Source organism: Nycticebus coucang, chromosome 10 (assembly GCF_027406575.1).
Source record: "Nycticebus coucang isolate mNycCou1 chromosome 10, mNycCou1.pri, whole genome shotgun sequence".
NCBI classification, from domain to species: domain Eukaryota; kingdom Metazoa; phylum Chordata; class Mammalia; order Primates; family Lorisidae; genus Nycticebus; species Nycticebus coucang.
In genome coordinates this window covers 21,409,663-21,425,301 of record NC_069789.1, presented here as the reverse complement: position 1 = coordinate 21,425,301, position 15,639 = coordinate 21,409,663, and the positions used below count along the sequence as shown (strand labels likewise).

The 15,639-nt window shown below is 39.7% G+C and overlaps 2 protein-coding genes across 10 annotated transcripts in view; one reads left to right on the top strand and one right to left on the bottom strand.

The window, feature by feature from the left end:
- Positions 1–741, top strand: part of LYST (lysosomal trafficking regulator) — a 205,892-nt gene extending 205,151 nt beyond the window's left edge. For all 9 annotated transcript variants that reach the window (XM_053605218.1, XM_053605216.1, XM_053605215.1 and 6 more), the window contains one exon: positions 502–741. In XM_053605218.1, coding sequence (XP_053461193.1) covers positions 502–640 — 139 coding nt within the window. In that variant the 3' untranslated portion in view covers positions 641–741. The remainder of the gene's footprint in view (positions 1–501) is intronic.
- Positions 1–15,639, bottom strand: part of LOC128596361 (uncharacterized) — a 37,214-nt gene that overhangs the window by 12,774 nt on the left and 8,801 nt on the right. The window contains exon 2 of the mRNA XM_053606027.1: positions 13,147–13,284. Coding sequence (XP_053462002.1) covers positions 13,153–13,284 — 132 coding nt within the window. The 3' untranslated portion in view covers positions 13,147–13,152. The remainder of the gene's footprint in view (positions 1–13,146; positions 13,285–15,639) is intronic.

The following is a 15,639-nucleotide window of genomic DNA, read 5'->3' as shown; positions in this document are numbered from 1 at the left end:
GCAGGCCCGGGCTGTTCAAACTTGCCAGCACCGGTGTATGTGGCCAGCACCCTAACCACTGAGCTATGGGCACCGAGCCCCTTTTTTCGTTAGGGCAAATGAAATATATCCTTTAAGTAATTATATTTATTTCTCCAAGAAGGCAACATAGTACTGTTATATTTTTTTAAAGTTTCCTACACCCAAATATTTGTTGTTTAGGTAATAAAGTATAAACAAGTAGAAAAACAAAATACATAAAAAAGGAACATAATGCACTGAGCTCTTTGATGGTGACTTTCTTCTGTCTCACCTGGTCAGAATGAGCATCACCAAGGTGGCAGCAGAGTGACTGTATTAGAACCCCAGTAAAAAGAAGGCAGGTGGAGGCTGTCGTTCAGTTCATGTCTCTGCTCCAGTGAAGATGCCTTAACTTCCTTACACGAACTTCCACACGATGGCCAATATGCTAACGTAGTTTTTAAAAATATACTGACAAATGTGATCTTTTCTTTTTTACAGCCTTACATTTTCTTGTGATGGCCACCATTTATACACAGCCAACAGTGATGGGACCGTGATTGCCTGGTGTCGGAAGGACCAGCAACGCCTGAAACAGCCGATGTTCTATTCTTTTCTCAGTAGCTATGCAGCCGGATGAATGTGTGAGAACCTCACAGTCTCCAAAGCACTTTAACTCCAAACCAGATTGGTTGACCAGTTTTAGGAGGTTGAACCTGAAGAAATGGATGTCTAAACAAACATCCAAATAAAGATAAAATGTATTTATCTGCACAAAATTCTAAAGCCTCACAAGGTCCGGAGAAGAAAGTTCAATATTAATATATTGATAATCTATAAAATTGTGTCAGTATACACAAGTTTTAAGTCTTACATAGTAAATTAAAATTATATTCTTCAAGTTTTTTTTCCCCACAAGGATATTCCAAAGAGAAATTAAGATCTCCTCTTTTTCTGTTATTCCAAAAGAGCCAGTAAAATTTAAGTTGGTTTGCTAATTGTTTACATAAAATACTCCAAAATTTGTATTTTTAAAGTTTTCTGCCCTGAGATATGCCCCCCACATACAGACCCCCAAAAAAAGGTAAAAAAAAAAAAAAAAGATAAGAATTTTCAGAACTCAGTAAGTGTTTTCCTTGAGAAGCAAATTACTCAGTAGATGCCTCTGCCCTGAACATTTTATGGACTATCTGAATACTAAAATCAGACTACTCATGAATCCCAATGTTAGGCAGCTTTTGCCAGTTGCCTTCTTAGCTCAAAGGAGAAACAGAATTTTTTGACAACCACAAACAAGAATACAGGTATCTCTGATTTCAGACACATTGTGTTTCTTCATAAAATTTTACTTTAAATCCATAACACTAGACAGTGAATGTCCTTAGTTGAATCACTAAGGTTTAAACACAAAGATACATCTATCAAAATCTACCATTTAAGAGCATTGTATACGTCACAGTTCGCAATAAAAAGCCTTGACTTGGAGAGACGTTTGCACAGGTACTGATAAGACAGCCAAGGGGAGGCATTTAATGGAGAAAGGATTCTCTCCCCCCAAACGGAATTAGAAAAGAAAAGGGGCAGCTTATTTTGTTTTAAACAACAGACAGAGTAATTATTTCAGGAAACTGTTTTCATTCTGTTTCTACCAACCTATACCACCTGAGAAATCTAGGAACAATGGTAAAATCTAAAAATACTCTATGGTAAACTTAGACACCAAAAAGACAGAATTCCTGAAAATCTTGGAAGAGTCTGTCTCTACTGTGATATTATGGCTATATTTTTACTTGGGGTGCTGCTTTATTGGCTTCAAAAACACTGTAAAATAAGCTCAGTAATATGTTACTATGGGGTAAAAATATATATCCCTGCCTCAGAATAACTTGTGCATTTGTTATGGAAATTTCATTCATATGGTGTTTACAGAACTACTTTTGTAACTTCCAGACTTTCTACAACATTCTGCTCAAAAGCTACATAAAAATACAATTCCAGGATCTCTGCAGATAGAGAATGCAAGCGGCCACGTGCGCTTCTAACCTTTAACTGCGTACACGTGCACATGAGGTGTCCTTACTGTAAGGACACTTAACAGGCTGCATTTAGATCATGGTTTCCGCAAGCAAGGTGTTAATTCCAAGGGCCAAATGGGTGCAGAGATGAGATTATTCCTATTCACGTTGAAGTGATTTGCTTTGTTTAAGAAAAAAATTTGCAGCTATTGTCTAGCTTTCGTTTTTTTTTACTGAGAACTTTAAATTAGTTCCCTATTAGATATAGGGTTGCTACTTAAGTCTTTTTTTAAGGCCGAATTTCATCATTTATCTAAAGAGGAAAATATGCAAAATAACTGGTCTTGTTAAGAGTGCAATATTATATTTTTATGTAAAAATAAAAATTAATTTGGGGGGATTATTTATTCAGCATGAAACCTAATATGTATATGTTTGAAACACTTCCTAATGTGCATGTTGTAGCAAACATTTCTGTAAATTATCACAAGCTCTGTTATCTTTGTATACACTGCCACTTCAATTTGGAAATAAATTTCATAAAAAAATAGACTTGAACACTTGTTATTTGAACCATTTAAGTATTATGACCAAATCTCAAATTGATGGGTCAATTAGTTCCCCATCAATTAGTTCCCTATTAGTTTTCTTTGTAACTCACATAACTCTTTAGTTCCACTATAAATTTATATCACTAGGAAAAGATAACTTTCATTTGTCATTGTTTTGTGTTAAATTTTATATTTCGACCTTTACTACCTACCCTTAAATGAAGTTCAAACATCAGTGCCAAGATCAAACCACTCTTTTAAAAGAAAAGAACACCTGTGCTGCTCCCACCCCAAAGAAGATCTGTGTTGAGCCCCCGCCATGTGCTGGGCACCGTAGTAAGTCCTAAGGATACGTCTTGCACACAATAGAGTTGTTCCCTGCACTCCTGGAGGGGAGAGGTTGGTGGAGAAACCACCATAAACACCATCAGTAACACAGGGTGTGCACAGTTACAAACTGTAAGAAGTGCCGGGGAGGCTCAGCGGAGGGTACTCTGAGAGAATCTAACAGGAGAATTCAATTTAGATCGAGGTGATCTAGAAAGTGTCTTGAAAAATTGAAATTTTTGTTAAAACCTAATGGATGAACACAAATCTGACCAGTGAAGATGGGACAGGTGTGTTCCAGGTAATATGTATGCAAAGAGCTGCGGTGGGAAGGTCAGCAAAGACGTGCCCAGGGAAGGGAAGAGTGTCCTGTACATTCCTCGGCTTTTTCAGGAGGTTGCAGAATGGTGGATGACGTCAACAGCAGCAGTCCACGGGCCCAGAAGGGTGCTTTATTTTTCTGCTTTGTATCTGTGATTTTTTTGTTATCTGGGTTTTTTCCCAGAGACAGGGTCTCCCTCTGTCACCCAGGCTGAAGCACAGTGGTGTGATCATAGCTCACCAAAGCCCCTAACTCCTGGGCTCGTGATTCTCCCACCGCAGCCTCCAGAGTAGCTGCAACTACAGATGTGCACAACTAGGTTTTTTTTCATTTTTTCTTTCTTTTTTTATTTTTAGAGATGGAATTTCACTCTGTTGCCCAGGCTGTTCTTGCACTCCTGGACTTAAGCGATCCTCCCACCTTAGCCTCTGGAGTCTGTGGGACTACAGGCGCCCACCACCATGCCAGGCTTGCGTCTCTGGGTTGTTGGGACTAGAACACTCCTGTTTCTAAGTGTGTCCCCGAGAGAACTCAGCAGCAGCGTTTATCAGTGTGAGCCTGCCAACCCAGACATTCCTTATTTACCTGCAAGCCTCAGAGAGATCCTTTCCACACCGTATGTTGAATGCCAGTTACATGTGAGCCCAGTGCTGGGTGATGAGCAGGAGAAGTGGGTGATTCTTTCCAGCTCTTCAGTGGTGACCTGTTTGTCACTATTTTGGATGACCTCTGAATGTTCCGGGGGAGGGGGGCGGGGGGGGAAGAGCTACAAAAGGCCAGTGTTTAGAAAAGTAAGTGGGGGAGAAACTCAACAGCTTAACATTTATTCTACAATAGTCTCCAAAAGAGGTTAGCTTGAGACCAGAATGATGGGAATTCTTGGATTATCCAAGTTCCCCTTTCTTTCCTGGTTGCCCTTCAGGTGTTCCTAATTTATCCCATACCAGAGACAAAATGTACCATTTGTTCTCAAACTGTACCAATTTTTGGACAACTGTATTATTTTTCAGCGTACTCCTCAGAATAACACTCCGGGTACTATGAAGCTAAAGCTCTTCCAAGTTTAACAGGCTTAAAACGTTTAACCAGAAAAACTAACTGAAAAGCACCAAGCAGTCAGAGGGCAGATGGGGGGAGGAAAGGAAAAGAATCACCATCTGAAAGAACAATAGAAACTGAAGTTAAAGGGAAGCAAAAGAGGTTTGAGGGTTAGCATAAACTGACATTTTGCAGTATCACACAAACAGTTTCACATTGCCTATTTATCAGAGATTCCCCCAGTGTTATATCCAAACACACAATTAAAGCAGCTACCTTTGCCAATACAAAATATGTACACATAGGCAGTGCCTGTGGCTCAGTGAGTAGGGCGCCGGTCCCATATGCCGGAGGTGGCGGGTTCAAACCCAGCCCCGGCCAAAAACCACAAAAAAAAAAAAAAACCAACAAAATATATACACATATATGTACACAGGGTCAGGAAAGAGATGCCACCGATTTTATGGTGTGTTACACTACGTATGACGTGAATAGAAAAGTGTATCCTGCCACTTTGGGGACTCTAGGTTGCAACTCAGCTGTTTGAGACAATATGATGTGTTCTTGAGGCCAAAATGACTAGAAGATCATTTGAGACCAGGCTACCATATTCTTGCTCAAGTGCTGAGCTTGCTTCTTCCTTCATGAACAGAGTTAATGAGAGGTGAGTTTTTAAAAGATTGTTTTGTGGCAAAGTTTGGCTTATTTCTTTTCTTTTCTTTTTTTTATTAAATCATAGCTGTGTACATTAATGCAATCGTGGGGTACAATGTGCTGGGTTTTTTTTTTTTTTTTTTTGAAACAGAGCCTCAAGCTGTCACCTTGGGTAGAATGCTGTGGCATCACAGCTCACAGCAACCTCCAACTCCTGGGCTTAAGCAATTCTCTTGTCTCAACCTCCCAAGTAGCTGGAACTACAGGTGCCCACCACAACACCTGGCTATTTTTTGGTTGTAGTTGTTGTTGTTGTTTGGCAGGCCTGGGCTGGATTCCAACCGGCCAGCTCAAGTGGGTTTGCATTACATTAATGCAATCATGGGGTACAATGTGCTGGTTTTATATACAATCTGAAATATTTTCATCAAACTGGTTAACATAGCCTTCACGGTACCCTCTTAGCTATTGTGTTAAGACATTCATATTCTACATTCAGTAAATTTCACATATACCCCTGTAAGATGCACCTTAGGTGTGGTCCCACCAATCACCCTCCCTCAATCCATCCTCCCCCTCCCTTCCCTCCCTCTCCCTTTTCCCCATATTCTTGGGCTATAATTGGGTTATAGCTTTCATATGAAAGCTATAAATTGGTTTCATAGCAGGGATGAGTACCTTGGATACTTTTCTTCCATTCTTGAGATACTTTGCTAAGAAGAGTATGTTCCAGCTCCATCCATGTAAACACGAAAGAGGTACAGTCTCCATCTTTCTTTAAGGCTGCATAATGTTCCACGGTGTACATATACCACAATTTATTAATCCATTCGTGGGTCGATGGCCACTTGGGCTTCTTCCATGACTTAGCAATTATGGATTGGGCTGCAATTAACATTCTGGTACAAATATCTTTGTTATAATGTCATTTTTGGTCTTCTGGATACATAACTAGTAGAGGATTGTAGGATTGAACGGCAGGTCTATTTTTAGATCCCTTAGTGTTCTCCAAACATCTTCCCAAATCATTTCTAAAGTGAATTAAATGGTTGACCAAAATGTCTGAAGGCTGGTAACACTGAGCCATTTTTTCACTCACAGATTTTTTTTTTTTTAATTTTAATAGATTTAGGGAGTACAAGTTGAATTCTGTTACATGTATATATTGTGCAATGGGTTAGTGTGGGCTTTCATTGTAACCATCACCTGAGTACTCAGGTACATCATACCCCATAGATAATTTTTCTCCCTCACCTTCCTGCATTTTGAGTCTCCAGTGTCCCTTATAGCACTGTGTATCCTGCTGTAGCTGTATTTTAACTCCCACTTATACGTAAGAACATTCAGCATGTGTTTTTCTAGCCCTAGTTGCTTCATTTAGTATAATGGCATCCAGTTCTATCAAATTTGGTGTACAAGACCTCATTTCATCCTTTCTATACCCACTCAGCAGTTGATGTCACCTAGATTGAGTCCCCCTCTTTCCAGTTGTGAACTGTGCCAGAACAAACACACAAATACAGGTGTCTTTTTGGTACAGTGATTTCTTTTCTTTTGGGTGGATACCCAGTAGTGGGATTGCAGATCAAGAGTTAGGTCTCCCTTTAGTTCTTTGAGAAATCTTCATACCCATCTCCATAGAGGTTGTATTAATTAACATTTCCACCAACAGTGTGTAACTATTTCGTTTTCACTATGTCCAAGCCAACATCTATTGTTTTTTATTTTTTAATTATTGTCATTCTAATTGAAATAAAATGGCAGTATTTCATTGTGGCTTTAATTTGCATTTTTCTGATTAATAATGTTGAGCATTCTTCATTTTTTTGGTCCATTTCTATCTAACTTCTAAAAAATATCTCTTCGTATCTTTTTTTTTAATTGTTTGAAATTCCATGAGGGTACAAAGAATTAGATTTCACTGATTGAATTTGTTAGACAAAGTCCCTCTTATATTTGTGTCACGTTCATATCTGTTGCCCATGTTTTAATGGGGCTGTTTGATTTTTTTCCTTGCTGAGTTGTTAGAGTTCCCCTTAGGTTCTAGGTATTAATCCTCTGTCAAATACGTAGTTTGTAGCTATTTTCTCCCATTCTGTATGTTGTCTGTTTATTCTTTTAGTTATTTCTTTTGCTGTGATGAATTATTTTAGTTTAATTAAGTCCCATTTATCTGTTTTTGTTTTTATGGCACTTGCTTTTGGGGTCTTAGTCATAAATTCTTTGCCTAGACCAATGTCTGGAAGAGTTTTTCCTAGGTTTTCTTCTAGGATTTTTATTGTTTTAGGTTTTACATTAAGTCTTTAATCCATCTTTAGTTTATTTTTGTAACTAGTGAGAGATAAAAAATCCAATTTCATCCTTCCTGATTGTGACTATTCAATTTTCCCACTACCACTTACGAAACAGTGAGTTCTTTCCCAGTGTATGTTTTTGTTTCTTTTGTCAAAGATCAGTTGGTTGTAGTATATGGTGTTATTTCTTGGTTCTCTGTTCTATTCTATTCATCTTTTATGTCAGTACCATGAAGTTTTGGTTACTATAGGCTTGTAGTATAATTTGAAGTCAGGTAATGGTGATGCCTTTGATTTTGTTCCTTTTCCATAGGATTGCTTTGGTTATTCAGGCTCCACTCCTGTATTTGGGTTCCATACGAATTTTAGAATTGTTTTCTCTAATACTATAAAAATGATGTCGGTGTTTTGATATAATTGTCCTGAAGCTGTAGATTGCTTTGGACAGTATGCATGGCTTAACAATATTGACTCTTCTGATCCTCGAGCATGAGATGTTTTTCTATTTGTTTGTGTCATCAACAATTTCTTTCATCAGTGGTCCGTATTCTCCTTGTAGAGATCTTTCTCCTCCTTTGTTAAATATATTCCTAACTATTTTTTTGTTTGCAGCTATTGTAAATGGGATTGGGTTCTTGATTTGGTTCTCAGCTTGGTTATTATTAGTATATAGAAATACTTGGTTCTCAGCTTGGTTATTGTTAGTATATAGAAATACTACTGATTTTTGTACATTGATTTTATAATTTGAGACTTTGATGAATTCATTTATCAAATCTGGCAGTTTTTGGCAGAGTCTACAGGGTTTTCTGGGTATATGAGCATATCATTAGCACTCAGAGATAATGTGACTTCCTCTTTTCTAATTTGGATGCCCTTTCTTTCTTTCTCTTGCCTGATTGCCCTGGCTAGGACTTCTAGTACTATGTTGAACAGAAGTGCTGAAAGTGGACAGCTTTGTTTTCTTTTAGTTCTTAGGGGAAATGCTTTCAACTTTTCCATAGTCAGTATGATGTTGGCTGTGGGATTGTCACATATGGCTTTTATTATCTTGAGGTATATTTCTTCTATGACAAGTTTTTCGAGGGTGTTTATCATCAAGGCACTTTCTGTGTCTGTTGAGATGATCATATCTTTTTTGTTTTTATTTCTGTTTATGTGACAAATCACATTTATTGACTTGCTTATGTTGAACCATCCTTGTATCCTTGGGATGAAACCCACTTGATCATGATAATTTATCCTTTTGATGTGCTGTTGGATTCAGTTTGCTAGTATTTTGTTAAGGACTTTTCTGTTTTCACCAGCGATATTGGTTTATAGTTTTCTTTTGTTATTGTTGCATCCTTTTCTCGCTTTGGTATTAGGGTGATACCATCTTAGTGGAATGAGTTGGGGAGGGGGTCCCTCCTTCTAGGTCTTTTGAACAGTTTCAGTAGAATTGGCACCAGTTCTTTTTTGTATGTCTGGTAGATAAATTTGGTTGTGAATTTATCTGGTCCTGAGCTTTTGGGTGTGGGGGTGAAGAATTTTGATTACTGATTCAATCTCACTGCACATTATCAGTCTATTCAGGAGTTCCATTTCTTCCTGGTTCACTCTTGGGAGGTTGTATGTTTTCAGGAATTCATCCAATTTCTCTAAGTTTTCTAGTTTATGAGCAGATAATTGTTCATAATCGTCTCTGATCATCTTTTATATCTCTGTGGTATCATTTTAATGTCTCCTTTTCTACTTTCTGATTGTTTTTATTCAGAGCTTCTCTCTTCTTTCCTTAGTCTAGTGAGTGGTTTATCAATTTTGTTTATCTTGTCTAACCAACTTTTTGTTTCATTGTCCTTTGTGTTGTTTTTCTAGTCTCTATTTCATCTAGTTCTCCTTTAATCTTTGTTGTCTCATTTCTCAGCTAACTTGGGTTTGGTTTATTCTTATTTTTCTAGTTCTTTGAGGTGCAATATTAGGTTGTTAATTTGTGATCTTTCCACTTTTTTGATGTAAGCATTTAATGCAATAAATTTCTCTTTTAGTACTATTTTTGCTGTATCCCACAGGGTTTGGTATGTTGCTTTAATTTTCATTCATTTCGGGCGGCGCCTGTGGCTCAGTGAGCAGGGCGCCAGCCCCATATACCGAGGGTGGCGGGTTCAAACCCGGCCCCGGCCAAACTGCAACAAAAAAATAGCCGGGCGTTGTGGCGGGCGCCTGTAGTCTCAGCTGCTCGGGAGGCTGAGGCAAGAGAATCGCGTAAGCCCAGGAGTTGGAGGTTGCTGTGAGCTGTGTGAGGCCGCGGCACTCAACTGAGGGCGATAAAGTGAAACTCTGTCTTAACAAAAAAAAAAAAAAAATTTCATTCATTTCAAAAACTTTTTTAGTTTCCATCTTTATTTCCTCGGTAACCTAGAAATGCTCAAGAACATGTTTAATCTCCATATGTTTGCGTGGTTTCTGAAGTTCCTCTTCCTATTGATTTCTAGCTTTATTCCAATGTGGTGTGAGAAGATACTTGGTAAGATTCCAAGTTTTAAATAATTGTGAAGACTTATTTTGTGGCCTACCATGTGGTATATCTTGGAGAATGTTTCAAGCTTAAATAATGTGTATCCTGTAGTTATTGAGTAGAATGTTCTGTAAATATCTGTTAAGTCCATTTGGTCTAAAGCCCAATTAAAGCTCAGCGTTTCCCTGTTTCTGTCTTATCATCGTTCTTAGGTTGTAATATTGTTAAAATAGCTTTAAAAATCCTTGACATTGGTTCCAAAAGTTAAGAAAAAAGTTTGTCTTTTCTGAGATTTTTAGTAAAAATTAAGCTAAATTTTCATAGTTGTTGATATGACTAAATACAAATGATTTAATCAGCTAAGTTCATTGTGTAATTTCTATACATAATTTTCTATACAGTAGTATTTTATCACGAACAAAAACATCAACTAACGTGTTCCTACTTAAATATGAATCATATACCTATTTTATTTTCTAGAATGGCTTAGAGAACACAGTTGTGAGGTACAATGTTGTAGCCTGTGATTGAGTCTGAAAGAACAGGTGTATTACACTGCCCTTCCCATGTGCATATTTAGATGCTCATTGTTTTTTGCTCCTTGCTGCAGGCATTATTTGCATAGCAGCTTTAGCTCTGCCTCATGGATACATGTATTCTATACTGGTGTTTGGTTAATAGCCATTTTCTTCCCCACTGCTTTATGTTCAACTGGTAGTCTGTTTGCTACTATGTTTTCCTGCATTTTAAATTACAACCAATTATTCTAAATATACTCAGTGTTGGGAAATCTTCCTCCATATATGAGTTTTGAAAACAACCAAAAGTCATTAGAGCTGAGTCTGATAAATATTTGATAATTGTCTTAGTCAGAAACAAAGTATAATTACAGGGTAGAAAAAAGAAGTGATTCCACAAGCAATTGTAAAAAAATAATTTTCAAAATGTTTGCAGCAATTTTTTTTGACACAGAGTCTCTCTCTGTTGCCCCAGGGTGGAGTGCCGTGGCCTCATCCTAGCTCACAGCAATCTCACAGTGATCCTTCTGCCTCTTCCGCCTGTACAACTGGGACTATAGGCTCCCGACATGATTTTTCTATTTTTAGTAGAGACGGGGTCTTGCTTTTGCTCAGACTGTTCTCAAACTTCTGAGCCCAAGGGATCCTCCCATCTCAGCCTCCCAGAGTGCTAGGATCACAGGTGTGAGCCACCAAGCCTGGCCTGTTTTCAGCAATTTACAGTATCATTGGAATAGAGCCTATTAGGTGTGATTTGGAAGGAAGGAAGGGAGGGAAGGAGGCAGGGTTGGTAGATGAATGGACAGACATTGTATTGTATTTTTTTCTTGATAGCTTAAAAAATTCCCATCCAAAATAAATCACCAAGGCCTGAGTTACCTTTCCTTGTCTTCAGATAACATCTTTCTCATAAATGAAGCCCCCACTTGGTTATCTTCACTACACACTTTCCTCAAGTCTCTTCTTTGCCAAGGCATTCCCTATGTTGGAGTGAACTTATTTGACTCTCCCGAAAAAGTCTCCCACCTCCTTTCTTGTCATCTGTCTTAGCAGATTACAGCTCTTCCATGTTTGTACATATCTGGAGAGTTCTTAATGCAAATATTAAAATAGTAAGAATGACAGAATTGTGTACACGTCCTGTCAGAGATTAAAATGGCTCCTTTTACATCTACTGAAAAAGGCTCAGCAATACTTTTGGTTATTGCTCAAGTACAGATTATGCCAGAAGCAACCAGTCTTTCAGTATAGTAGTCTTTACATTTTCTCTGTACAGTGAATCACTCCATATCAGACAATATTTTGAAGTTTTTAATTGCCTTTCTATTAATTGATTGTTGGAAATTGTTTTATTCAGGAATAACATTCAAAAACTAAGGCTCTGCTTTTTCCCTCCTAAGTGAAGCTAGTCATACAACAATCTACCTTTGCCAAATCCTTAAAAAGGTTTAAATGTAAGCAAATCAAGAACATGCTTTTCCTTGATGTCACAAATATGGAGTACAGTTGCTCATTTTTTAACATATTTGAGCTTTTATAACATATCAGACACAAATATTTATAAGAGAATCTGCTCTCAAAATAACTGATTGAGGAAATGTAAAAATAAAATTGTGATGCAATGAAGTAAATTTTATAACAGAAGCACCTACATATCAGAGTAACTAAAATGGGATGGGTGGCATAGTCAAATTAGATTTCCCAAAGATTATAAAGATATAGCCAAATCTTAAAGAAGACAGAAATTTATCAGATTTTGGAAAGGGTAAAAGGAAACTAATCATGCCAAAACTCAAAGGTGTAAGAGTTCAGAAAACAGAAGTGGTCAGTCTCAAGGACATAAGGTAAAGAGGGCATAAGGGAGCAATGAGGGTTAAAATATAATGGGAACGTCTGCCTCCCTTGGGAAAAATGGGATCAGACTTACCCTGCTATCACAAACAAGTGGGAACCTGGAGATTACATATGAAAAGATTAAAATAGCTACTATAAATATGCTCTGTATGCTCAAAGATTAAAGGAAAATAGAAAAATATTTTTTGGCCAGGGCTGGGTTTGAACCCACCACCTCCAGCATATGGGGCTGATGCCCCACTCCTTTGAGCCACAGGCACTGCCCTAAAGGAAAATAAATTTAATGACAAAAAAGAAGATAAAAAGACTAAGTAGAACTTCTAGAAGTAAGCATGTGATATCTGAAATGAAAATTGGTTCAGTTTAACAGTAGTTAGACACTTTGGAAGAAATAATTAATGAGGAGGGGAGGCAAGAAGACCAACTGGAGCCAGCTTCCAACAGAGGCTCCTGTCCAGAAGGAGAGTTAAAGGACATAAGTTTAGCAAGTAAGCCAATGGTTTGGAGCTGAGCCAAGAGAGAAGGTTGAAGAATGCACATCAACCCTGCTGAGGCAAGCTATGACTTCCAAGGAAACAAAAGGTACAAAATCCATCACCAAGCAGACAAGAGTACCCTCCCCCATGAGAACGGCTTGCAGTATACTCTATACAAACAAGCGAGCAGAGTTCAGATCCCCTCCTATTTTATCTCACAGGAGAGACCCTCTAAACACCAGAGCTCCTTCCCTAGAGAGGAGATACGAATGTGCCATGGCACTCTCCTGCCAGGTATAAAACTGTATAAAACTAGGGCGGCGCCTGTGGCTCAGTGAGTAGGGCACCGGCCCCATATACCGAGGATGGCAGGTTCAAACCCAGCCCCGGCCAAACTGCAACAAAAAAATAGCTGGGTGTTGTGGCGGGCGCCTGTAGTCTCAGCTGCTCGGGAGGCTGAAGCAAGAGAATCACGTAAGCCCAAGAGCTGGAGGTTGCTGTGAGCCGTGTGACACCATGGCACTCTGCCAATGGCAGTAAAGTGAGACTCTGTCTCTACAAAAAAAAAAAAAACTATATAAAACTGTATATATTCTCTACCTGCAATCAGGAACTCCCAGCACTCCCCTCCACTCTCACCCCAAGGTTCAGAAGCCTGTCTCCCATGGAGTCCAGATTCTTGGGCATTTTCTCAAGAGGCGTGGACAGGGCATTGGCAGTTGCTGGTCTGTGCTGATTCTGTGGCATGGGAGAAAGGAGAAGATGGTGAACAGAGAGAACCATACAGGAGAGGGAGAGGTGGTGCCCCGTGGCACAGAGCAGCAGCAGCAGCAGCAGTGGGAACAATAGGGATCACAACCCTAGGGATATTTCAGAGAGACACTCCCTATCTCTCTGGGCAACCAGAGGAAGCTAGGCATCTTCTCCCGTGGCAGCCACTGGTGGAACAGGTCTGGGATGGAAATGCAGGCCTCCTGAGTAAAGGTATGCTTGAGGCGTACCTGCCTGGGCAGGGTGGAGACTAGAACATGCACTTGAAGAGATGGCATACTCCCAGGGCAGGGATGAACCAGAAGGACTGCTGTAGTGAGCCTAAGATGAACGCAGCCTTCAGGGGATCATAGCTGAGACAAAGGCAGGTGGGAAGAGGCAGAAACCAAAAGCTGAGTGTGAGCTCTAGCCACGCCCACCCCAACACAGATTGCAGCCAAGACAGACACACCAGCTCTGGGCAGTGGCACAGACTGGGGCTGAGTCGCGCAGTTTCTGTGAACTCAAACAGCATCTGATTCACAGGGGAATATAGCCAGGACAGAAACAAATTCTGCAAAGTTGTTCTGTTGTGTCAGCAACATCAATCAGGGACAGGGCTGGAACTGGGTGAACCGTCCTAGCCTCCATTAAGCACCTGAGGTTGTCAGGCCTCAGCTCCCCCTGCAAGATAGTGGTAGAGAGTGGCGACCTGGCCGAGGAGACATAGATTTCCTTGTGACTCAGGCAGGCACAAACCTCTGGAGCATCTGCTCATTGGAGGGAACTGGGTCACAGCCCTACAGGGTTACCAATGACTGGGTGTGACAGAGGTGCAAGGTGGAGAAGTAGGCATCAACCTTCCCAGACTAATTTATTTGCTGGGTGGGTCCTTCTGACTTCACGGAGCACCAGAGGTAGTCATACTTGAGCTGGCAGCAGACCCCTGCTATCTAGTTGCCAGAGACTTTTTGAACTCTCTCACCTGAAACCAGTGCTGACTGGGACAATTGGTGTGAACCTCTTGAACTGGGCCAATCACCCAAGGACTATCCAAAGTGGTACTCTGGGTGTGTGATTGTGGGAAGGTTTGATTTTCCTTTTCTAGTTTTTGCCCAGCGGGGCAGGGTGGCTTAATTGCTTGTATTTCTCCACAGCTGAGACTTCAACCCAGAGTAACTGATTCTCTAGGGTAGGACAGAGACCAGCTGAAAACAAGACAGAGCCATTTAGCCCCACCACACCAAGCAGGTCCCCAGTTTCTCAGGCTGTAGCACTGTACGGCTCCTTGGCAAAGCTCTAGGGGGAAAGGTACAGACAACAGTCCCAGCTCTTGGGGAAAGGGCTGGTTAAATCACTACACCTGGAGCCCCCAACCCAACTTCACCTTATCTGCTCATATAGCCAAACAGTGCAAAATAATCATGGGCAGAATGAGCAGAAAAACTCCAGTATCATGAATAACCAGAGTAGATCAACCCCCACCCCCAAGGAACAATATGGCGGACACAATTGAAGATCCCATTCATGAACAGATGGCTGAGATACCAGAAATTGAATTCAGAATTTGGATTGCAAATAAGATTAATAGAATGGAGATAAAGTTGGAATTAGAAATTCAATGAGCACTTCAAAAGTTGTCTCAAAATCAATGAATTCAAAGACAAAACAAACAAAATCACCAAAGATTTTGACACATTGAGACAAGAATTTGCAGCCCTCAAAGGTCCAAGAAATACAGTAGAATCCCTCAGTAACAGAATGGAACAGGCAGAAGAAAGGATTTCTGAATTGAAGACAAAGCCTTTGAACACTGCTAAATGCTCAAAGAGGAAGAGAAGTGGAGAACAAAAACAGATCATTCACTCAGAGCACTCTGGGATAATTCAAAGAAAACTAATATTCACCTTATAGGAATTCCTGAAGGCTATGAGATGGCTCTGAAAGGCACAGAGGCTCTTCTTCATGAGATAACGAAGGAGAACTTTCCAGACATGCTAAGATTCTGAAATTCAGACAGCAGACAGTTTCAGAACCCCAGCACAACTCAACCCGAATAAGACATCACCTAGGCACATTATAATTAACTTCGCCAAAGTTAAAATGAAGGAAAAAATTCTGAAAGCAGCCAGACATAAGAAAACCATAGCCTACAAGGGGGAGAATATTTGAGTGACTGCAGATGTCTCTGCTGAAGACTTTCAAGCTAGAAGAGGGCGGTCATTGACTTTTAATCTCCTAAAACAAAATAACTTTCAACCCAGGATCCTGTATCCAGCTAAACTGAGTTTCATTTATGAAGGAGAAATTAAATACTTTAATGACATTCACATGTTGGGAGAA